General features: G+C 40.4%; 3 protein-coding genes and 1 pseudogene across 6 annotated transcripts; 2 read left to right on the forward strand and 2 right to left on the reverse strand.

Annotated features, from left to right (window-relative positions):
• The first annotated feature begins 1,079 nt into the window (after window positions 1-1,079).
• LOC148370194 (uncharacterized) lies at window positions 1,080-10,304 on the forward strand. 2 transcript variants are annotated; one of them, XM_088330078.1, is made up of 3 exons: window positions 1,080-1,131; window positions 7,111-7,360; window positions 7,471-10,304. In XM_088330078.1, the coding sequence occupies exons 1-3, from the start codon at window positions 1,093-1,095 to the stop codon at window positions 9,402-9,404; spliced, it is 2,223 nt and encodes a 740-aa protein (XP_088186204.1). In that variant the 5' UTR covers window positions 1,080-1,092; the 3' UTR covers window positions 9,405-10,304. The 2 variants fall into 2 exon arrangements, with proteins under 2 accessions (XP_088186204.1, XP_088186205.1); XM_088330079.1 differs by lacking the exon at window positions 1,080-1,131 and adding an exon at window positions 5,233-5,293.
• Window positions 10,305-11,880: 1,576 nt separating this feature from the next.
• Window positions 11,881-15,092, forward strand: jagn1b (jagunal homolog 1b). Of its 2 annotated transcripts, none has more exons than XM_088330080.1 (4): window positions 11,881-12,003; window positions 14,112-14,209; window positions 14,281-14,353; window positions 14,417-15,092. In XM_088330080.1, the coding sequence occupies exons 2-4, from the start codon at window positions 14,121-14,123 to the stop codon at window positions 14,804-14,806; spliced, it is 552 nt and encodes a 183-aa protein (XP_088186206.1). In that variant the 5' UTR covers window positions 11,881-12,003; window positions 14,112-14,120; the 3' UTR covers window positions 14,807-15,092. The 2 variants fall into 2 exon arrangements, with proteins under 2 accessions (XP_088186206.1, XP_088186208.1); XM_088330082.1 differs by having other exon boundaries at window positions 11,910-12,003; window positions 14,048-14,209.
• Window positions 15,093-15,857: 765 nt separating this feature from the next.
• On the reverse strand, window positions 15,858-22,841 carry LOC148370196 (PI-PLC X domain-containing protein 1). 2 transcript variants are annotated; one of them, XM_088332595.1, is made up of 7 exons: window positions 22,722-22,841; window positions 22,480-22,639; window positions 19,315-19,440; window positions 18,897-19,052; window positions 17,372-17,484; window positions 17,211-17,281; window positions 15,858-17,123 (listed from the first exon to the last, which is right to left on the reverse strand). In XM_088332595.1, exons 2-7 carry the CDS (start codon window positions 22,600-22,602, stop codon window positions 16,870-16,872), a joined length of 843 nt encoding a protein of 280 aa, XP_088188721.1. In that variant the 5' UTR covers window positions 22,603-22,639; window positions 22,722-22,841; the 3' UTR covers window positions 15,858-16,869. The 2 variants fall into 2 exon arrangements, with proteins under 2 accessions (XP_088188721.1, XP_088188722.1); XM_088332596.1 differs by having other exon boundaries at window positions 22,480-22,616; window positions 22,722-22,818.
• Window positions 22,842-23,240: 399 nt separating this feature from the next.
• On the reverse strand, window positions 23,241-23,401 carry LOC148370197 (U2 spliceosomal RNA; annotated as a pseudogene).

Here is a 23,401-nt window from a genome sequence, read left to right on the forward strand (position 1 = left end):
CAATCACTGGTTTCCACAGAACTGAACCTCAGGTGTGAGCAATGTCTTAGTTCCCACGCCGGCGTCCTGGGAGGGTCATAAGGATAACCCGGAATGTCATTTTTTCTCACTGACGGTAGTCCTATCACACCAGCTTTCACCTAGGAGCTAATACATAATGCATTTCAATCACTTTAGGTGGTTGAATTCAAGCATAGTATTCAATGCAAGTTTTCTGACATTGTTTCATCATTTGTAGACATTGCAAAACAGAATGCTGACCCAACGTTCAGCGTACTACTTATTTATTTCATTAATAGTATTATCATTTGTTTTCTGAATTTTGTTCTGTGAAGATTTCAGAAGGGTTTTTGATTCTGGCTTTTGAAGAAACTAATACGATCCCAAAACTGTACGTAATATCCAACATGCCCACATTTCTTGTGTATATATTGTGTAAATTATAACCTTTATCTTCTTTGTTCCTTTATATTGTGTAAATTATAACCGTATCTTCTTTGTTCCTTTATCTTCTTTGTTTTCTTTTATCCTCACTGTTGAATGTGAAACTGGAGTGCCACATCCATTTTCATTGTGACAATACGTTCAACCCATTTTATAACAATGACAATAAAGGTATATTCTATTCTATTGTATTTTCTTTCATTTAGGCACGCCTGCAATTGTCACAATGTTTCTGTTACAAACTGACCCCGGACCCACATCAGAGAAGGGAAAAGTTATTGTCCCTCACGGGAAAAAGTTTTGGGACCCCTGCTTTCATATAATCATTTAAGAAAACCTCTCAAAAGGACTATGAACTCTTTACATTGTATTGTCCATCTATGCATGCTGCTGTACTGAGATAATTATGAGCTACATCAGTAAGATACGTCTTTAGGCATATATTTTATCTAATTTTAGGGACATTGTTGAAGGATCAACCAGTCTTTGATTGGAATTTTGTCAGAATTAAGTATTTTCGTTTTGCAGCCTGTAGTCTCCTTGGATCAGATCACGGGGTTCTTCTCTTCCACTGTTTGGGCTCCATCTTCTGCATGTCTGGCTCCTCCCTCTTACACACAAAAGCCTCCACGGCATCAAAGCGGTGTGATGCATCCGTCCTGCAGAGTAGCAGCAACCCGTGAGAAGGTAAGAGGAGCGTGCATGGCCAATTTTTCTTTTTTTGGTCATGTCCATTGTCATATTTCGCTGCAGCATTCCAAAACATAATGGACTAATCATAGAAAAAAAGAAAGGAAAACAGCTCCTTTGTCATCCTGAATTGCAAATGTTTGTCAGGACTTTCTGACAATAGTCTGGTGTATAACAAATATTTCTGCATCATGACTGTTTGTCCCTTTGACTGTCTCTGTCCCCACCAACTTTGTGTCCTAACGTAACTTGTCTCTGTCCATGCCGTCATTGATTATTAAGAAAAAAAATGTAATGATGTGCGTCAGACCATCCAAAAGGTTTATACGCATTATCTTAACCACATGACTGAGTTATTGTTGGAAACACAATGGGGACCAGGCACTTTTCTGAACAGGCCCTGACTTTTTGGTTGCTTTTTAAAGTATAGTATTTGCTTTTTCTTGCTCCTGCCTTCTGGATAGGAAGTGTTGATGTAGCACGGAGGGAATGTGCTTTTTGATCCAAGCGCCTTGCCAGGGTCTGTCTGCCTCTGCAGTTGTGTTGCTGCCAACTGTCTCTGGTATCCCAATTGTTTCTGCATACAATGTTAATCTCTTGCAGTTTTGGTCTCAAAATGTGTAATCTCGGTTTTGTATTTTACACATTTGAAGTTATTATCATTGCAATGATAATGCTGAGTTGATGGGGATGGAGTCTGCTTCACCTGCCTTTCACCTCTGCTAGTTTTCTGACTACTTGAGACAGCTACGGGTCCAAAATACACGGGAGGTACTATTAAGATTTATACTGATGTATAGTGACACAAAAAAGGGAGCAATGATGCTTATCATAAATAATCACCAATCAGGTTAAAAAAAATACGGCAATGATTCAATCAAGAGCCCTGAACAGTCAGATTCAAGACCCTTTTGAATAAATCCAAACCCCTTCCAAAAGCAATTTAAAATACTTAAAACATCCTTGATTTTCAAGCAGAAAAATGGGAATGTTTTTTTCCCCAATGCAATGAAAAATAATAATTTATCTTACAGCCATTTACAAGTGATTACTATCAGATATCATTTTAAACTTGAATAACTGTATATTTTTATTGTTAATATGTTAGTGGTTTAGTATTTTTCTATTTAATATATATTTAAAACTAACAAATCTTGCCCCACTGGGAGCTGATTTTCCTTATTGTATTGATGATTTTTCTCCCTATACTATATGTAATATGTACATCACAAATACCTTTTTGTGCAGGTTTCATATAAATGTCTTATTTTTGGTTGGTTGGTTGGCTGGCTGGCTGGCTGGCTGGCTGGCTGGCTGGTTGGTTGGTTGGTTGGTTGGTTGATATTGGTGGCACCCTACTTACCTTTCAAGCTATATACTCACAATACTTTGCATTTCATAGTTTCATTGAAAGGGAGGCAGGCAAAACTCAAATATTCTGTCTCAAAATATTAGAATATCATAAAAAAGTCTACTACTAACTAGGCTGTCAACTATGATCATTCTATCGATATACCTTGGTCATATCCCTCAAGGGGGGTGACCAAAAGCAAGACAAACACATATAATAACCAAGAAAATAAAATAGGGAAAGAAAATCACATAAACACACACAAATATTTTTGGACCATGGCGAACCCAAATGCCCGAACACCCAAACAAGTTAAGCACCTCGGCACCTAAGTTGGTCATGCTTTCGTCCCTCCAGATAAAACGGGACACAAGAAAGCGGCCATATCACTCGGGTCAGGGTGACACAACACACTCTTTCTTTCAACAGCAGGGCCCGACAGCTTTCACTAGTTTACCCCTGCCGCATCATACACATGCCCTGCCCATTCCTTAGAACGCGTCCAAACATCCCACTATCCTTTTACAACACCTCTCCACTCGTTCCTATCACCAACAAGAGCTCTAGCTTCCACTAGATTTAGACCTCTTTCCTGCAGTGCACTCATAACACCATCCATCCACGTCAATCGCGGCCTTCCTCTTGGTCTCCTTCCATTGACTTCTGCTCTGTAGATTAGCTTCAACATGTTCATCACTCTCCTCAGAGCACCCAAAACCTTGCTTCCTTGATACACTCTGTGCAATACCTCGCACTCCATTCCACCAACTGCAGCCACATCACAACCCAAGTACCTAAAGAGTTCTGCTTCTTCCAGCACCTGTCCATGCAACCTTATTTCTAACGCCATGCCCACTCCACCATGTGAACACTTCATCACCTTACTCTTCCCAACATTCACACATAACTTACACCTATCACATACTCTTCCAAACTCCATTACCAACCTTCTCAATGTTTCCTCAGAATCAGCCACAAGCGCTGTGTCATCTGCAAACAATAACTGACTTACCTACCACACCGTTCCACTGTTATCCATCATCTCTACACCTCTGCCAAATACTCTTGCATTCACATCTCTCACCACGCCATCCATGTACATATTAAACAGCCATGGTGACATCACACACCCCTGTCTCACACCAGTCAACACAGGGAATCACTCACTTGTCTCACTCCCTACTCTTACACATGCTCTGCTGTTCACATAAAAACTCTTCAATGCTTCCAACAACTTTCCACCCACTCTATACATTACCATCACTTGCCACAACGCCTCTCTATCAACTCTATCATACGCCTTTTCCAAGGCCATGAAAGCCAAATAAACACCCTTACATTTTGCAAAATATTTCTCGCACACCTGTCGTACTGCAAACACCTGATCCACACATCCTCTTCCTTTCCTGAAACCACTCTGCTCCTCCATCAGCACCTCATTCGTTCTTTCTCTCACTCTCTTAATAAAGACTCTTCCATAAAGCTTACCCGGCACATAAAAAAAAATTGAAACCTCTTGAATTGCTACATTCATACTTATCACCTTTACCCTTATACAATTGCACCACACATGCACTACACCAGTCAACAGGAACCACACCACTTAAAAAGCATACATTCCACAAGCGTACTAACCAGTCACTCATAGCTGTGCATTTAGCAGTGCAACCATTCAACCCAGGCGCCTTCCACCCTTTCATTTCGGTCACTGCCTCTTGCACCTCCCATGTTTCCACAGGCTTCACATTTAAATCACCTAACACGGGCATTCTCTCCATAGCATCGATCGCCTAGACTCTCACTTCTCTCCCATCCTCCACATTTAGCAACTCCTCAAAATACTCTGCCCATCTCATCCTGACTGCACTACTGCTAACCAACAATCTACCATCCTTATCTTTCACTTTCTCTTCCTTTCCCAAAACGCTCTTTCTTACTCTTCTCACTTCTTTCCAGAATACTTTTCTCCTTTCCTCAAAGTTCAAGCCTATATTCCGACACCGTTCATCATATGCTTTCCTTTTTGCTGCTTCCACTGCCGCTTTTACCAACCTTTTCTTCACTTTATACCTTTCATACTCATCACCACTCTTATATTGCAGCCACTCCTCAAAGGCACGTCTCTTTTCTGTCACAGGCTCTCTACCTCATCATTCCACCATTCACTGCCTTTCCTAATACCTCTACCAACTTTTCTCATTCCACACACTTCTTTTGCACTCCTCAACACTGCCTCTTTAAACCACTTCGATTCCATTTCTACACTCTCCATTTCTCTTCTACTAATCCATTCATACTCTTCCCCTATCCTCTCTTCAAACTCTCTTTCCTTTTCTGCCTTATTCAGCTCTGATGTTTTCACCTCTTCCCTCACACTCTTCTTATAACTAGCCCTCCGCGATCCATCTATTTTTAGTTTTCCTTCCACATAAAAATGATACTACTCATTTCACCTCTGTAAACATGCACATCCAACAATCTACTTAAAATCCCTTTCCTAACCACTACATAATCTATCAGTGCTCTGTCCAACATCCACTCTGACAAAAGTATACGTATTCACGTCCCTCTTTTTGAACAATGTATTTCCAATCACCAACTCAATTTCCACGCATAACTCAATCAATTTCTTCCCACTCTCATTTCTTCCTGGTACTCCATATCTACCAATCACGTTTTCAACCGTTCCATCTCTGGCATTCAGGTCACTTAGTACTAACACTTTCCACCCTTCTTTCGCAGTTGGCACACAGTCGGTCAAATCCTTCCGGAACTCCTCTCTCTCCTCAGCACTTCTTTCTGAACCAGGTCCATATGCACTTATAAACATCCATACTTCTAAAACCCCACTTTGACCTCACCCACATCAATCTGGAAGATATCTCTTTCCGCTCCACCAGTTTTTCCTTTGCTTTCTTACTCACAAGCACAGCCACTACTTCTCTAGCATGCCCACCCGTAACTCCAGACTTTCTACCATACATACCTCCAAGCTGTACTTCTTCCTTTCCTTTCATCTTTTTTTCACTCAAGGCTAACACATCAACCTTCCTTTTAGTCATCATCCCTCTGACCTCCTCTTTCTTCCACTCAGTCGCTTTACCACATCCTCTCACATTTAGTGACCCTATAACTAGGGTTTGCGAGACCCTTTGGTCTCCCGCCCCCCTTTCTTTGCCTTGCTGTCTCTTAGAGAGTAGAGATAAAAAGAAGAGGATCCCCAGTCCCCTCGCTCCCTCCACTTTAGTCTCCTCTTACGACACGAAGCGGACCACGTTGGGAGAATTCTCTTACCTCTCACGAGAAGAGGGCCCATCACCACAGGGAAAAACTATGATCAGCAATGACAAAAGAGTAAAAGTCTTATAATATCTTGGTTGATTTGTAACTAATTAAGATAGTATGAAATGTTTTTTTTTTTAATTGCTGTACAGAAAGTACACGACTGTATCACAACACTGAGACGGTCCTGTTTAGTAAATCAACTGAGCTTGATTCAGATAAAGTCGGTCTTTTTGTAGTCACGGTTTGGATTTAAAATGAGCTCTTACATGTGTCTCAGGTCTAAAGACATTTCAAAGAAGTCAATTTCAGTTTTTCAAATAAATGGAGATTTTAAATATGTCCATTCAGTCTTAACTCAAATGGAATGCCTCAAACAACTCCTAGAACATATATCATCTCATAACTGTAATTATCTTATTCCTAATTGGGAACTGAAACTTGTAAAATTTAATGGACAATGAGTAATCAATTTCCTGTGACTGGCTAGCAACCAGTTAAGGGTCTATCCTGCTCACTGCTTGAAGACAACTGGGATAGGTTCCAGCAACCCCCGTGACCTTAGTGAGGAGAAGCAGCACAGAAAAAGGATGGATGGAAGCGAAATCAAGTCTTCGGGCTATTTAGAAAAGTTTTATTTTGTTTGTGAATCGTTGAGGAAAAGTACAGCGAGGCTGCTCGGGCATCTGGTGGTGCTGCCTTATGGACACCTCTTACAGGGATTTAACACTAACAGGGGGTTCTGGAGACGACCCAGGACACGCTGGAGAGACTCTGCCTCTAGGCTGGCCTGGGAACGCCTAATGATGCTGTTGGATCTGCAGGACGAAGTTGCCAGGCATAGGGTTTCTGTGCTGAGGCTGCGGGCTGATCCCAGGCAGGCCCCAAAAAATGAGTGGTGGATGTGAAATACAGTATTTTCAATAGCTTAACTTTAAATGTGGCGTCTCAAAATCATCAGGTTTCCCCCTTTCCCAGTTTGACCCGCTACTGGCAACCAGGCCTGAACCATGGTATTGAGACGAGATGTAAACCTAGATGGGATTGTGCCACAACTTTATGTTGGCAATCTTTTGGGGGGACAGAGACAAGACCTGACTGGAGAACATGTGCTGCCATCTTCCTACTATGAAAACAAGCCTAAGAAGCAGCTTAATGTAAGGCTAAGAAGTAGACAAAAACATTTACAGTAAAGGAGAAAATCTCTGAAAGTAAGTGAAGGTAACATGTGATGTTAACTGGACAGGTCAAACTACAACATATTATCCAGTTTAAACACTAACATGGAAAACTGATGCTATTTCTTGGTTTCACTTGAATATATAGTTTATTTTCCTTCACAGTACAATATGATTCCCGCAATCCTCCATCATATCCATATACTGATTGCTGCCTTTCACCTGGCCTGTGGTGGCTCATTCTCCAGAAGAAAAACAACTTTGCAGCAATACCAGGCCCTGCCACAGTATGATGAGATCCATCCACAACTGCCCTACTTAGGGAATGAGATGCCATTGCAGCAACAGCACAGCATGGAGTTTCCCCAGCTGCCTTTGGAGTTGGGCAAAGAACGACTACTGACAGAAAGCAAAGGTCTTAAATTTTGTCCATGTTTTTTAGAAAACAATTCCAGAAGTAAAGATCATGTTTTCATCTTTTCTCTTGTTTCTACCTGTTACAACCAAATATCCATTGTTTTGTAGGACCAACTTTTAGAGGAGCCGAAGGTCCACCTCCGTCTAGCTCTGGTGGACAAGGTTTTCGCATTGGACCTCCTGGTGTTCAGGGCCCACCAGGACCTCAAGGACCCCCAGGGCTTCCAGGAAAGGGATTGCAAGGATTACCAGGAAAAACTGGTCCTTCTGGTCCCCGAGGATATCCAGGAATAGGTGAACCAGGACCACCAGGATTCCCTGGAAAAGCAGGAGGATCTGGTCTCCAGGGGTCAAAAGGAGAGCCAGGACTTAATGGTCATGAAGGACCAAATGGACTTCCTGGTGCACAAGGGCTTCCAGGTCCACCTGGTCTTCCTGGAATTTCAAAGGTAGGGGTTCAAGGTCTTCAGGGACAAGTTGGTCCTCAAGGGGATCCAGGTCAAAGAGGTCACCCTGGTCTCCCAGGCCAACAAGGACCCAGAGGAGAAAAAGGACTGGCTATTCCGGGGTACTCCGGATTGAAAGGACCGAGCGGGCCACCGGGCCCACCCGGACAAGCGGGGCTCCCTGGCATTGGAAAACCTGGTGTCAATGGTCTTCCAGGGCAGCCAGGAATGCCTGGAATAGATGGTCTTCGGGGTGAGCCAGGACCATCAGGACCACCTGGTGATAAAGGCCAACCAGGTCTACCGGGATTATCTGGAATAGGAAAACCAGGGAAAGACGGCTTTACAGGTCAACCAGGGCTTCCTGGAGGAAAAGGTGAACCAGGCTTCCCGGGATTACCAGGAATTCCAGGTTTGCCGGGTTATGGCAAACAAGGCTTTCTGGGACACAAGGGTCAAAAAGGACACCATGGTCTTCCTGGATCACCAGGCCCAAAAGGAGAAATAGGTCATGAAGGCCTTCCGGGTGTTTTTGGTCCTGCAGGTTCTAGTGGCAGCCCTGGTCCACCTGGACCAATGGGGCCCTCAGGTAGTATTGGTTTCCCTGGGCAAAAAGGTGAAGGTGGTGATGGTGGACCTAAAGGAAATCCTGGATTAAAAGGAGATATGGGGTTACGAGGCCATCAAGGAAAGCCAGGCTTTGAAGGTGAGGTAGGGCCACCAGGACTGAGAGGATTTACAGGACCAACAGGCCCCAAAGGGGAGCCAGGCAACAGAGGGTTATTTGGCGCACCAGGGACAACAGGATTACATGGGCCAAGAGGAGAGGTAGGCCAACCGGGTGATAAAGGCAATCAAGGACCAAAGGGAATCCCTGGACTTGCAGGACAGAGTGGGCCAATTGGACCTCCTGGAATTCCTGGTAGAAAAGGAGAAACCGGGTTGCCCGGTGTACCAGGCTATCCTGGCAAGGGAATACCTGGACCAACTGGTCTGATGGGTTCTAGGGGTAACCCTGGTCCAAGTGGACCTCAGGGACCTCCTGGACAACCAGGGCAACCTGGACCTCCTGGTCCTCCAGGACTCCCTTCAATAAATCATGAACTTGGTCAAATCCTCCCCGTTCACGGTAAATACAGTAGTCAAAAACTTGCGTACAAAAAGTCAAGAAACAGTGGCTACATTGGTGAAAATGCTATGGAAGCACCAGCTTTTACTGCAAAGCTCACTGATTCATTTCCTCTTGTTGGTTCTCCTGTCATTTTTGACAAAGTTCTGCAGAACAGCAATCATGACTACAGTCCTGAAAATGGTGTCTTTACGTGCAGTGTGCCAGGGGTTTACTACTTTTCCTACCACGTCCACTGCAAAGGGAGTAACGTGTGGGTGGCACTGATGAGGAACAAAGAACCCATGCTGTACACTTACGATGAGTGCAGCAAGGGCTTGCTGGATCAGGCATCGGGTAGCGCTGTGCTTCCTTTGCAGCAGGCAGACACGGTGCATGTACAACTGCCGTCTGAACAGGCAGCAGGACTTTATGCTAGTCAGTATGTTCATGCCACTTTTTCTGGACATTTATTGTACTCATCCTAATAGGAAACAACAAAAATGCAAGAAATAATACATCACAAGATTTTTGAATGTCCTCTGGCAACATATTAATCTCTTTAACATAACTATGTCAGTCTTGTGTCAGTTGTAGTATCTTTATTTGTATTTTTTACTATTCTCATGACAAAGAAGATAGATAAAATGACAGTAAGTACTATTGTTTACTTTTTTCTTGCAGATACTCTTATCCCTCGACATAATAAAATCAATACACAGATACGTTTTAATTTATACTGCGTAGTCCTTTTTTTCTAATCCAAATAAGTAACATATGCTGTAAATGCACAACAAAGGGTACAGTATGTTTTTTTGTTAAAAATAAAAATAGCAAGAGCAAAGTTTAAACAGTAAACTAATTATATGTGGAATATAGAATTAAAACATGCTTCGTTATTTTTTTCTTTTTGAAATACTGAATGTATATACGAGCCGCACAGCGGCTGGGTGGCTAGCACGCAGCCCCACGGTGCAGGGGTACAGGGTTCAAGTCCAGCTACCGCAGCCTCCCCTTGTGGAATTTGCATGTTCTCCCCGTGCCTGCGTGCGTTTCATCCGGGCACTCGGGTTTCCTTCCACATTCCAAAAAAATGCATGTCAGGATAATTGTCCGGTCCAAATTGTCCATAGGTGTGAATAAGCGAGTGGTTGCATGTCTCTGTGTGCCCTACGACAGGCTGGCAGCCAGTTCAGGGTGTTCCCTGCCCACTGCCCGAAGATGGCTACAATGTGCTCCAGCGACCCTACTGAGGATTAGCGGTGGAGATAATGGATGAATGTATATATGTGCTGCATTGTCTTTTTCACTATAGTCTGAGTACCACAACATTGGAAACAAAAATAAACACTGTCCAACAATCGCGAAATAAAACTGTCTTCCTGTAACCTTGTTGTTGTTTATATCCATATACGGTACAGTAGTAAATGTAGGTTCTGTTTACATTTATATTTTTTAGAAATGTGTTTCTTTTAAAACTGTTTGTGGAATATTATTGTTATACCTAAAAAGAGGGTGTCAAAGTAGATTTATGGTCAGGTTTACAGTTTACATAATTGAAGCAATAAGGATACTGTATTCGGAAGCCTTGATTGATAGAATCCCCAACCCTTTGTGTGAGAAACAAAAACATAACTAGGTGAGCTACTGAGCATGTAAAGTCATCTAAATTTATGATTAAGGTCTCTGGCAAAAGTAAATGTAGGAATTGTAGAGAATTGTTGCTATAAGTGCTGTCAACTCAGGTTGGAGTTTTAAATTACAATTCAGAAGTAGATTAGGGTTTTATCAAGGTTTTGATGTGGGATTTCAAAGTACATTTGGGGTTTAAAATAGGGTTTTGGGTTTTAGAATAAAAGGGTTTTAAACCACAGTTAACAATTGGATTGAGGTTTTAAAGTTTGATTAATGTTTTGATCTGGGGTTTAAAAGTAGATGCAGGGTTTAAAAAAAAGGGTTTATGGTTCCAGAGCAGTGTTGACATTACTAAAAGTAAATTTAAAGAATCGAGATAGCGAACCCAAATGATTTTATGTGGCTTGACTGTAGGTCAAATCCACAACCATAAACATGATCAGGTAGGTTACTGTAAATGGGGAATATTAGTGACCAGGATTACATCGTCTGTCAGGTAGATTAAGGGTTTTAAAAGCACGTTAAGAGGTTTCAATGGAATCATTTTGAGTAGAGTTGGGGTTCAGTTTTAAACTACACTTTACGGTAAGATTAGGGTTTGAAAGTCTAGCGTTCCAATATACGATTTCGAAAAATATTTGGGGTTTCAAAATAGGCATTAGAGTTTCAATTGAGTGCTTTCAAACAGGGTTGGTGTTTCATACTGCAGTTTAGAAATCGATTGGGATTTAAATGTCTTGGGTTTTAATGAAGGGTTTTTTGAAAGTAGATTCAGAGTTTCAAAATAAGAGTTTGGGTTTCATGATACCGCTTTGAAATACGTTTTAGTACACTTGAGAATTAGATTGGGGACTCAGATTAATGATGATTTCCATTTCATTATGGAAAGAAAATCTCAAATCCATTAAGAGTTAAAGGGTGCAATGAATGGAAAAAAGAAGAAAAAACGCGACAAAAGCAAATTCCTGTATATAAAACTATATGTCCCTGTCAACCTGTCAGCTTTTATGAAGTATTTGTCAACATGATTGCGCTGTCGGTAACCCCAAAAGTCTTCCTTTTGACCTCAAGATGACGTCTTTTGTAAATGAATCATTGTGATGCTCCTGAATTTCAAACAGTTGGCTAATTTAAACGCTGCAATTGGCTTCCTTTTAGCATAATTAGGTGCCTATTTGGGCGTTTTACTTTTGAAAATATTAATCTAAAAATACCCCATTAAGACAGTAGCATTTTTTGCGTTCAGGCAAAGCAATAACAGTATCAGAACAGCAGATGGTGGTAATGCTCTATTAAGTTTGTTGACGCTCAAAGAAGACACAAAAAGAAGTCGGTTTGACCAATCACAGATATCGATGATGCATACATGCCCAACGCTTTCTTTTCCGCACCCGGACTGCGTTTCCATACGTATCATACTCCGAGGAATTTACAAACGTCTGCAATTATCATGTAAGTGCTGATACGACTATTTCACTTTTCAACTCTTGAAAAATGCCTGATTATCAACTTCGCTAAATGTTTGGTTCAAGCCCAGGTTTTAGCCATTAAGCTGTTTTGTAGACGTTGCCCTATGTCGGTTACAGGTGAAAGTCACAATAAATGAAACCGTGCATAAAAAGTAAAGTTTGTAGGTGTGAGTTCATTAAAATCCGCATGTAAAACAGCATTATAAAACTAATGGTGCCCCTGTTTAAAGGTGTTCCCCTGCGACTATTTACAATTATTCATACCTGTCAACCTCCACGGCTGCATGCCCGTACAAACTGTCGTATTTTCCCTTACAAAATAATCTTACACCATGTTTGTTTTCGGAATGATGGATGATGAGAAATCCCCAAGCAGCAGACGCATGCGCACAGTAGCATCAAACCGCTCGCTTCGTTTGCAACTAAAATAACGATACCGAGATAGAGGATACCGTGGCAAACTCATTAGACTTGATTGGTTTGCCGTTTTGTGATAGTCAGTGTTTACCGGATGGTACCCATAATTGACAAATTTGTGTTTTTCCGTACAGATTTCCTTGTACGTCGTACACGTCTTAAAATGCATAATAAACGTACTTTGTGCGGCAAAAACGTCCAGGTTGACAGGTACGAATTATTCCAACACATTTACTGAGTTTTGCGTCTTTGTGTGCATATACAGAGATATGTGATGCTGTCACAATTAATAGGGCTCAGCATCACTTAGTAAAAAGATAGAGCACCGATAAGGCGATTCTGGCCAATTTAACTTCACATGTCGCTTCTTGAATCACTTTCAGACCTGACATTTATGGAGTTTTTAATACATACTGATCTGATCACATCTATTCTGGTTCTGAACCTTCGTCTTATTCATCTTTTGATTGGCAGATCAAGAATAAAATGAAATGATCTGCATTTATATAGCCCTTTTCAAGTCAAGACTTCCCAAAGCGCTTAAGAAAGCAATAGCATGGAAAAACGTTTGTCTTTAGGGTTGTCACAATTAGATTTGTTGGAGACGATCGTCACACTATAAACACGATTGGCGAATATATTGTAAAAAAAAAAATAAAAAAATCCTATACTGCATTACCTACTACTATAATTTGAGCTGAATATTACTTTAGTGTATATTGGCCTGGAGAGGGATGGGCGCCACCAAGTTGTACTTGCCAGAGATACACCATAGGAAATGCTGGTAAAGGGATTCAACCAACCAACCCACCATACCGTAATAAAGGAGAACCATTCAACGGTCAAGAAATCATTGTTAACTTAACATCCTGTTCTTTTTATCAAAACAACTGCAACATTGCAGGATTTCAGACTGTTAGGGTAAGACCTTTTGAGGAACACTGCACAGGTGAGGTAACAGGTCGTAAGTAAGGCTTTTGACTCAACTTTTCAGTAATAAAGTGCAAAAATGAGATGCTCAGACGAGGAAAAATGGTACCTTCTTGAAATAAAGTTTGCACACCGCTCCTTACTGCTTACCCCTATCGCTCGGTGTAAACCCAAATTGTGTCCAAAATACTGAAGTGCGTCCTTTTGAAACTAAAAATTGACCTATCATGATGACCAAATACTGAGTGCCGCCTGTCTGATCGTCACCTTACTGTTAGCTTGTTAACACTATCCCTAATTCTGTTATTTCGGTCTAAAGTGGTGCCCTGCGACTGGCTGGCAACCAGTTGAGGGTGTCCCCTGCCCACTGCCTGAATATAGCTGGGATGGGCTCCAGCACCCCCGCCACCCTACTGAGGATAAGCGATGGATGGGTGGGTGGGTCTAAAGTGTGCACCAAAGCAGGACTTGTCTATCGCCCTCTGCCATGCGGCATGACAATTGTGTGCCTTAATCTGAATTTACTCAGAACATTACATCTTTAGTGTACTAATAATTTAATGTGAAAATTCAGAGCATTTTAACATTTAAACTTTGTGAAGTTTAAGGTGAATGAACTTTAACGGAGTACATTAAACCATTTAATCTTTTTTTAATAATTTAGATTTCTATTATAACAGGTGAGGCGGAGCAATTGCTTCCCCTGACTTCTCGTCCACTGCTTTGGTCTGTTTTGTCACATAGAACTGAACCATGGCCTCGCGAGCTGGACCACGTGCGACGGGCACGGACGGCAGCGATTTTGAACACAGGGAACGCGTAGCCTCACACTATCAAATGAGGTATGGCATGCACCGTTGTTATGTGATTTTTTTTTTTTTTTTTTTAATTCGATTTTAATTATTATCAACAGCGTGGCTCTAAAGTCTGAAATGCGTAAACTCAACATTGTCCACTTGCTGGTCTGGGTGCTGATGGCAGCTCAGGTAAGACTTCATTCGTCTATTTTCGAGGGCTGTCGACTATAGATGCGTGTGCTATCGTGTCAGGTGACTTTAAGCCATTTGGGTTTGGTATCCCACAAAACCATCGCCTCACCGTACCAATGGGAGTACCCGTACCTCCTCAGCGCTGTTCCCACCATCTGCAGCTTCATGGCCATGCCGCGTAACAACATCAGCTACCTGGTCATCTCCATGATCAGCGCCGGACTCTTCTCGGTAGCGCCGCTCATCTACGGAAGCATGGAAATGTTCCCCGTCGGCCAGCAGCTTTATCGTCACGGAAAAGCCTACCGTTTCATTTTTGGCTTCCCGGCCGTGATGATTATGTATTTGGTGATCGTGGTTTCCGTGCAGGTGCACGCCTGGCAGATTTATTACAGTAAGAAGCTGCTGGACCAGTGGTTTACCAGCACGCAGGAAAGGAAGAAGAAATGAGCCCCTGTGTGTGGGACTTTGGGCAGATGAAATGAGGAGATGGATTTGGTTTTCCCGAAACAAACTGCAGCAACAAGAGAACGATTGAGTGGTTGGTTGGTAGACAGGTGAAGGGCAAATTGTGAGGCAAAACCCCATAAAATGTTGTACAACATGTTCTGCCTTTTTAGGTCTTTGGCACCGCTTTCATCCAATCTTTCATTCCATGAAGTCTGCTCAAATCGGTGAATACTGTACATGAAATATTTCATCAGTCACTATTAAACTATTAACCTGTTTTCCATGATATCTTTTGATACGTTTTTGCGATACTTCGAGTTTCATTGCTGAATGCTGAGCTTAGAAAAATAGTATTTATGCAAGGCTGAATGCAATTTAGCATTTAATGTGGTGTTGGTTGTACAGATAACGATTCGATTATTTATGAAGCATCATTTGAAATTAAAATCGATGTGAGACAGGAGGAATGTAGAAATACAGTAAAATACAAATACAGATAAGAACTGAATGGAATGTTAATTTTTCTCATTTTAAGTTGTTCCTATTTTGCCATAGGATGGATTTTTTTTTTTAAAGAAAACTTCATTGCAAAGTACTGAGCTTTTTCTTTGCCTGGGACACTGTATTATTTGACCGCTAGATTTCACTGTATACTGTAGTGCAAACAAAAACGAGTCCAACAAGCAAAAGGTAGAAAAGGCAAAAAGTGACTAGAGCAGACAGTTTATTTTAATTTATTTTTTGCAAGCTTTTTTGAGGTTTTTTGGGTACAAATTAATACACGTTTAAATCATTGTTGGTGTATTATCGCATTTGTTTTACCACTAGGAGGCGCTAAATCTATATTGACTGATTAATTGGTTTGGACACATGGAGAGGATGGATGAGAAGTGATTGTTGAAGAGGATCTACTGAGCAGAAGTAAATGGAAGGAGACCATGAGGAAGGCCCCGATTGACGTGGATGGATGGTGTTATGAGTGCACTGCGGGAAAGAGGTCTAAATCTAGCGGAAGCTAGAGCTCTTGTTGGTGATAGGAATGAGTGGAGAGGTGTTGTAAAAGGATAGTGGGATGTTTGGACACGTTCTAAGGGGATGGGCAGCGCACCTGTATGATGCAGCAGGGGTAAACCAGTGAAAGCTGTCGGGCCCTGCTGTTGCACAAAAGAGTGTGTTGTGTCACCCTGACCCGAGTGACATGGCTGCTTTCTTGCGTCCCATTTTGAAAGCATGACCAACCTGGGTGCCGAGGTGCTTAACTTGTTTGGGTGTTTGGGCATTTGTGTTGGCCATGGTCCAAAAATGTTTGTGTTTTTTGCTTTTTTTTTCCCTTTTTAAAATTTCTTTGTTATTGTGTTTGTCTTGCTGTCGGTCACCCCTCTTGAGGGATATGACCAAGGTAGATGGATAGATAGACATTCTTTTGTAAAATAACAAAAGCAGCGTTTATTTTTCCAACCTCGGTAAAAAAATATCTTTAAAAAAATCTTCCATTTTAGATGATTTTCACATTTAAATATCACACCATTATTCGAAAAGTATTGTTCTGAATAATTTATTAAATAACGGTAAAAATATATATTTTTTTAATACAATACATACTATGAAAATGAAATAATTAGAGGTAACTTAGAGCAATAAATGGAAAATTCAAAGTTTAAAGGCAACAACCTTCCTTGTTTCCCATGTTTTTTCCCTGGATGTCACTATCGTGTAGTGAAAAAACAAAAAAAAACGAATGCTAACACACACACTGGGAGTTGTGATAAAAATGCAATATTTTTCCTTTTCATTTTTTGCCCAACCTGTGGTAGCATATTAGTGGACTCTATGTAAGCCTCATGTTATGTAATACAAATTAAAATTTTTGACTAAGAATTTCAAAAATAGTGGACATATTTAAAACTGCAGGTTGTCTGACATGATGGCGCTTATGTTTCTCTTGAGCTTCTTTGAGCTTTGGCCGTAAAAAATCCCTTCCGCGGGCTGTAGTTTGCCCACTTCTGCACTAAATAATACATAATGTGCCATAAAAAAATTAAACATCGCAAGATACAGATACCTTAGCGACTTTTTTTTGTGTCTGCACAGCATTTGTAATTCAGGCCAATCACGCATTCACAGAAGTCCGTAACGTCGACAAAATCGCAGCAGATAATGTTGACGCGTTCCATTTCGGGTCCCGGCCGTTGTTCTGCCACCCAGCCTAGCAGCACGCCGAGAGCCTCGGCAGTAACGGTCCTCATGTTTTGGAATGGGTGGAGGAGGATGAAAGCAATGTTTTCTGTCAGGTTCAAACCACTGACGTAAAACCCAGCTGAAATCAGAGACATCGGTAACCATTAGTCACATGGGTTGATTCACTAAGGCAATAGCAACTTTTTGGGTCAGAGATCCATATTACATGGTCTTCCTTTTTCCTTCTGAGCCTCCAAGTAAGAAATGACCTTTTTTGGATCGGTGCTATCGGCATACCTACAGAAATGTGTTAAGAGTACATTTTGCTGGGCGGGGGTTGGCGTCTGGGGGTTGGCGTCTGGAATGTCCTTACAGTAAGCCTTTTACCTGTACGGTATTTCAGTCCACAGTTCAGGGTGATCCTGTATCATCTTTTGGTTGTCGTAGGAAACTATGACCTGCTGATGTTTTGACCAACAGGATCGCAAGGTGGGAAAATCCTGTGCAAAAAGACCATCGTTTTATTTATTTTTTTAAAGAAACCGTGTAAACTATTTGACCACTAGATGTCGCTGGTATGCCGAGTGCAACCAAAAATGAGTGATACTATAACAGGAAACAATACAAACTACAGAGCTTTATTATTGTCTGTTTAAAGGGACAGTGTATTATTTGACTACTTGATGTCGCTGTATAGTGTAGTGCAACCGACAGCGAATGCTTACAAGCACAAGATAAAATACAAACTAGACTCCAAATGGTATATGGTCTGCATTTACTTAATGCTTTTCAGTCAGTGAAGACCTCCTGGCACGCTTTACATCGTGCTTCACGCTGACCCATTCACACACACATACTCAGACACCAATAAGGGCGACAGCCATGCAGGGAACCTACCTGCTTGTCGGTAAGTGACTATGTGACCAAACTGAACAATTTTTCTTCTCAAGTTTTGAAACAACATTTGACAGGTTTTTGGGTACCCATAGTACCAAGATGACAGACAATTATGTCTACTCTCGCCAGGTGAGGCTAATGTTCGGGAAAATAAATGCACATTTGTCCACCTACGATCATTTTATAAAATGCACATTTATATTCTACTTAATGTATTTTTGCCAATTTAAAAAAAAAAATCAATATTCTTTAATGGTTTTTTTTTTTTACAACTAGGAGGTGCTAAATGATACACACTCTCCTTTAACCCAAAATTGTAGAAACATATGCATTATTGAAGTTTGTCAATTATTTATAGTTCTGATTATTTTAAACGCTATCCCATCATACATGGATTTTTCACTAATCAAAACAGCTAGCCTGGTCGACTAGTATCAGCAAAATGTTTCTTTTTTGTAGAAAAAAATTCTCAGAGATTCCCCTAGCAAGTAATTTGGTTATTTGAATATTTCTTGTCTTAGTTTGCTTTCTGTATTTGTAACAAAAAATACTATGAAGCAAAAACAAAAACCTCAAGTAGGAGAAAAGTCTCCCAAATTGGATTGTTTAGCTTAATCTAAATAATATTTGTACTAGTTTGCTGTCCTTGTTAATCTTGGAATTGAAAATATAGTATTTTAGTTAGTCTGTTTTTGTTATTCTAAAGTACTATTTTAAATTTGAAAAGGTATTGTTCATGGCAGATATGCTTTCTTGCATTACAAAAAAATACTTTGATACATACCGTACATATACTGGGGAGTCAGGACCACAACATTTTCCACTAGAAGATATTTGTACTTAATTTACAACATAATCTTTACTGAATTTTTAGCTCTAAAATTTCAAATTTACAATCAGATTTATATCCTCAAGGAAAGAATCATCGAACCGCACGACCACAGCTAAAATCTAATCATATTTTAAGTAGAGTGAACAGAAATTACCAACACAAAGCTGTTCATTAGTGTGTTACCTGTGAAGAGCAGAGTTTGTGTCCAAACAGCGATTTGATATAATCCACAAGCTTAGTGTGGTCAGCCAGAGTGAGACAGCTGAAATGTGTGCAGCAAACAATTATGATTTCTTTAGGATGTGCATCCAGCCAGGTGGCCAGCTCATCCAGTACTTCCTACCAATGCAAGCAGACAAAATTATGAACAAAATATACAAGTCTGTTAGAATAAAAAGGCCAGTATAGCCTACTACAATATCAAAATTCCATAGTGACAAGTTAACACCGAACTTAATTTTTTTTTGCATTGATTACATTTTTATTTACCTAAAAGTATGTAGACTTATTACACTGTATTTCCAAACACCTGTAAAGATTTGTAAAAGGAATAGGAAACTTTGATTTGGAATGTTTTAATATTGTTAAACATGTACAGTACCTTCACGGTAATCCAAGTGTAGATACCATGTGCAAAAAATAACAACTTGCTGTCCTTTGGTTTCTTAGCAATCCGCAGGTCCAAGAAGCGAATTCCGAGGTTGCACTGTTGACTGAGAGCAGCTTGCTGTGTGATAAGAGAAGGTCATAAAAATATTATTATTGTCAAGGTTAAAACTTGATATTGTAGTAGAAAGAGGAAAAGAACACACTCAGAGTCGGAAATTTAAGTTTTTGATAGCCCTTTCCATCAGAGGTGGGTGCTTCTAGAATCGGCTCAAAGAGGAACACAGTCCTCCTCTAGCAGAAGGCTTATTTATTGTAAAACACAAGAATTAAACTACATATCTGATTAGTTTATATGGACACATTAATCAAATCTGATTGGTTTAGACAGGAATAACATATTTATATGCAGTGTATAATGTTGGTCGCTAGATGGCGTGCGAGTATAATAAATGTGCTCATTTATTATATAAGGATAGTGAAACTTTCTAAACACAATGCGTCTGTGTGTCTCCCGAGCAGACTTGGAATGTGGGAGGCATCCATCCATCCGTCCATTATCTGCACCGCTTATCTTCAGTAGGGGTGCTGGAGCTCATCCCAGCTATCTTTGGGCAGTGGGCAGGGGACACCTTGAACTGGTTGCCAGCAAATCGCAGGGCACACAGGGACAGACAATTCGCTCGCTCATTCACACCTAGGGACAATTTGGACCAGCCAATTAACCTAACATGCATGTCTTTGGAATGTGGGAGGAAACCAGAGTGCCCGGAGGAAACCCACGCAAGCACAGGGAGAACATGCAAACTCCACACAGGAGGTTTGATCTCATAAACTGAGAATTGTGCCGCACATGCGCTAACCACTGCGATGTGGGAGGCAAACGCTCCCAAAACCAAAACTTGGTAAACACAATGAGTCCCTGTAAGAAGAAAGAAATGTGGGAGGCAAAATAAAGATAAGAGCACAAAAGTATAAGACTATGTAAAAGTACAAGAGTATAAAAGGCACATTTAAACCATCATTTCTCTTACAATTATGAACACTTTTAAACTTTATTAAATAAGTGTAAAATTAACATCAAACAGTAAAAGTGACAAATGTGTAAGCCATACCTCTAAACAATGATTGACGCAAATATGCACAGGTTAGGGCAGGTTATTGAAAAACAAAAAAACCTAATTGCGAATTTTGAGACCAGTATTGCAATTTGAATGCGATTTTTATTTTTATTTTGGGAGAAAAAAGCATTTTTGTGCTAGTTATTTGTGAGTACTTAAGAATAGTTACATGCTTTAAACTTAGGTTAACAGCGTCCTTTTCTGGGGAGCTTTGTTAGGGTTGTTGTCTGCTCACACGTGGGTGTCCGGCACGATGCTTGGAAACTTTGCCTCAACTTTATTGCCTACTGCCATTAAAACTAGCTTCTGTTTGGCCAATGCTGTTAAAAACCGAACTGTGACAATTCTGGTTGGCCAAACGCTCCATCACTCAAATTACAAATAGGAATTATGAATCCTTGGAAAAAAAAAAATGCGGTGTCTTGCGATAACATAATCGCTCTACGTCACATCTGTATTTCAAATAGATTTTGGTTAATCATTCAGCCCTAGAACAGGTTACGCTAAAATATTTATATTTTTCTTTGGGGATTAGGGATTTTATGAAAGAACCGTTGATACTTAGGCTCAATCTGATTACTCTCCCTCCCCCTCAATATTACCTCTTAAACATGTTCACGATGAAAGCAAAAAGTAATGTGAAATGGTGATGGACACAAGTTGCTTTTCGCTAAGTCTGCCCAAGTTTTATCCTAGCCAAGTACCCTCATCAATTTCCGACCAGCTGGAAGCAATCGTGGGAGAGATTAAATCAATAAACAAGTTTGGGTTTTGTTTTAAAAAAAACTTACATTTCTACAGAGAGGATATAGGGACAACGAAAAGCACAGAGGCGCAGAAGAGGTGGTTGCAACAGACAAAGAAGAATTAACAGGAGTAAAGTGCAGTACCCAGGTACCATACAGTGTTGTTTAAAATAATAGCTCCTAACAAAGGTCAACAATTTTTTTTAATAACAGTTTTAAAAGTGGGGATACATTTTTGATATCTTTGGTGAATAAAAATTTATCTACACAATGTCCCATACCATTTTTCTTTTCTGCAGCAGTAAAATAAACACAGAACACTGCGAACTATATGAGTCAGGTATGATGGAGGGCAGAAAGGTGCTAGTTGGATCTAAAAAAGAACCAGGAGAAGAAAAAGAAAAGCGTTAAAAAAAAGACTTATTAATTTTACCAATCTTGCACGTTTGCCTGTCATCTGTGTGTCCCCGGGTGTGTACTACATGTTTGCAGAATTTACCCTAACAAGGTAGCTCCCCTCACTTAAATAAGCGGGTAGTGATGGTAATTAAGTTTCTTTCTTCGAAAAGAGTCTCTTTCGGTTTTGTTCACAAAAAAAAAGGCTCTCTCGGCTCCCAAAAGCCACTTCAGATTGTTTTTGTTGCTTTTATCCATATTTTAAACTTATGTAACATAATACAAAACACTTTTGGGAAAGAAATAAAGCTAAAAAGAAAAAAAAGATTAAGAATAAAAAAGAAAATTAAGGGGAAAAAGAGAAAATAAGAAAAAAATATAAGTGAAGGAAACATAACTAAAAGGCCAGAAGAATATAAATAATACAAGGGAATGATAAAGGGGAGGGAAAGCAGGAAAAAAAAGAAAACTAGGAAAAATGCTATGAAAAAGGAAACAAAAGAGGGAAAATAATGAAAATGAAAAAGCAAGTCCTCTCACAATAACAAACTCTAAATTCATATCTTATAATAGACTTATTTGGGAATTGTGTTGCTGCTAAACGTAATTGTACTACTTTTCACTTCACTATTGTAAAGATGAACAAAGAAAATGCTCGAACAACTTAAGACAGTCTCCAAGCACTACTATGTAAATATCTTGCCTATTCTTTAATCTTAAAGTCTTTATTATATGATCGTATTAAGAATGGAGTGTCTCTGTTCTCGTTGCCAACAACGCTCAATACAATGACATTAATGACAATTCTGTTCTGTCTGATTCTATTCTAATAATCGTATAGGTTGACGGGTATGCATTTCACAAAGTAGTTTCTTCATAATTGGTTATTATGGGTACCTGCGTTGTGGCCCAGCGATACACGCAGTGTCGTGTCAAACAAGGAGCAAGTGTGTCCATCATTTTGAGGATCTCCGACTCTGATTCCACAACAGGAGAGGACACATCCAGACAAAAAGACATGCTGTCGTGGCTCCCTTAGAGACAAAATGTACACAAACTGACGAGCATGAGGATGGATAACTAAGATGTGAGAATATGAAATAAAGTACAGTCCTGTAAAATGGTACGTTCGTCTTTACCAGGGATTGCCAAATCCCACAGCGGCACGTCATGTAATTCCTCTGGCAGAAGTGACATCCAATTCGAGTTTTGTTGGCTTTTGTCACCCATGTTGAATTATACGCGAAACTGGTTTAAGCGGTTCTTCTTTTGTTATGTTTGTAGTGTACAGTGACGTATTTTTAATGTTACTATTGCCACCTATTGGTTAATTATCTCAATTACATCTTGCAAAACTGGTCACCCATTTCCTATATTTATAATTTGATTATGACTTGAAAGAGAATAATAAGATAGCAGGCCGTCAGGATAAATAGCCACAAAATATTTACAACTTAAAGACTGGCCTTGGTTGTTATGGTAAAGCAACAAAAAATGATTATCGTACTGATTTTTTTAAGGGTTATTGATCTAGCTTCTTTATTCATTATCTGTTATCGGTCAGTTCATAATACGCTACAAAGCCTAGGAGCCGGGACTCTTACTCTCAGCCAAAAGGCCAAGCTAAGGTCCTAGCCTTAAAGCCTTGCTGCGATCATTGCGAATGCACCGTTCCCGGAGGTACTGCAATACCGGGCCGATGCGTGGAGTGGACAGAGCAAGCTCTTATTCCATCTCCGGATTGCAAAAATCAATGATCATGGCTGCGAACAAGCCCGTCACATGCCGACACATCTCGATTTCTCAGCCGAGAATTAAG

The sequence above is a fragment of the Urocampus carinirostris genome, chromosome 3 (genome assembly GCF_059441175.1).
Source record: "Urocampus carinirostris isolate Australia breed hairy pipefish chromosome 3, RoL_Ucar_1.0, whole genome shotgun sequence".
NCBI lineage: Eukaryota > Metazoa > Chordata > Actinopteri > Syngnathiformes > Syngnathidae > Urocampus > Urocampus carinirostris.

What these genes read in the sequence shown, in the direction of transcription:
- LOC148370194 (XM_088330078.1), top strand. Translation starts at nt 1,093, where the DNA reads ATGCATCCGTCCTGCAGAGTAGCAGCAACCCGTGAGAAG. An exon ending in TAGCAGCAACCCGTGAGAAG is followed by an intron (nt 1,132 to 7,110) that starts GTAAGAGGAGCG and finishes TTTCCTTCACAG; the next exon opens with TACAATATGATTCCCGCAAT. An exon ending in ACTACTGACAGAAAGCAAAG is followed by an intron (nt 7,361 to 7,470) that starts GTCTTAAATTTT and finishes ATTGTTTTGTAG; the next exon opens with GACCAACTTTTAGAGGAGCC.
- jagn1b (XM_088330080.1), top strand. Translation starts at nt 14,121, where the DNA reads ATGGCCTCGCGAGCTGGACCACGTGCGACGGGCACGGACGGCAGCGAT. An exon ending in GCCTCACACTATCAAATGAG is followed by an intron (nt 14,210 to 14,280) that starts GTATGGCATGCA and finishes TATTATCAACAG; the next exon opens with CGTGGCTCTAAAGTCTGAAA. An exon ending in GGGTGCTGATGGCAGCTCAG is followed by an intron (nt 14,354 to 14,416) that starts GTAAGACTTCAT and finishes CTATCGTGTCAG; the next exon opens with GTGACTTTAAGCCATTTGGG.
- LOC148370196 (XM_088332596.1), bottom strand. Translation starts at nt 22,812, where the DNA reads ATGGGTGACAAAAGCCAACAAAACTCGAATTGGATGTCACTTCTGCCA. An exon ending in ACAAACTCTGCTCTTCACAG is followed by an intron (nt 17,485 to 18,896) that starts GTAACACACTAA and finishes CTTTTTGCACAG; the next exon opens with GATTTTCCCACCTTGCGATC. An exon ending in GAAGGAAAAAGGAAGACCAT is followed by an intron (nt 17,124 to 17,210) that starts GTAATATGGATC and finishes CTCTGATTTCAG; the next exon opens with CTGGGTTTTACGTCAGTGGT.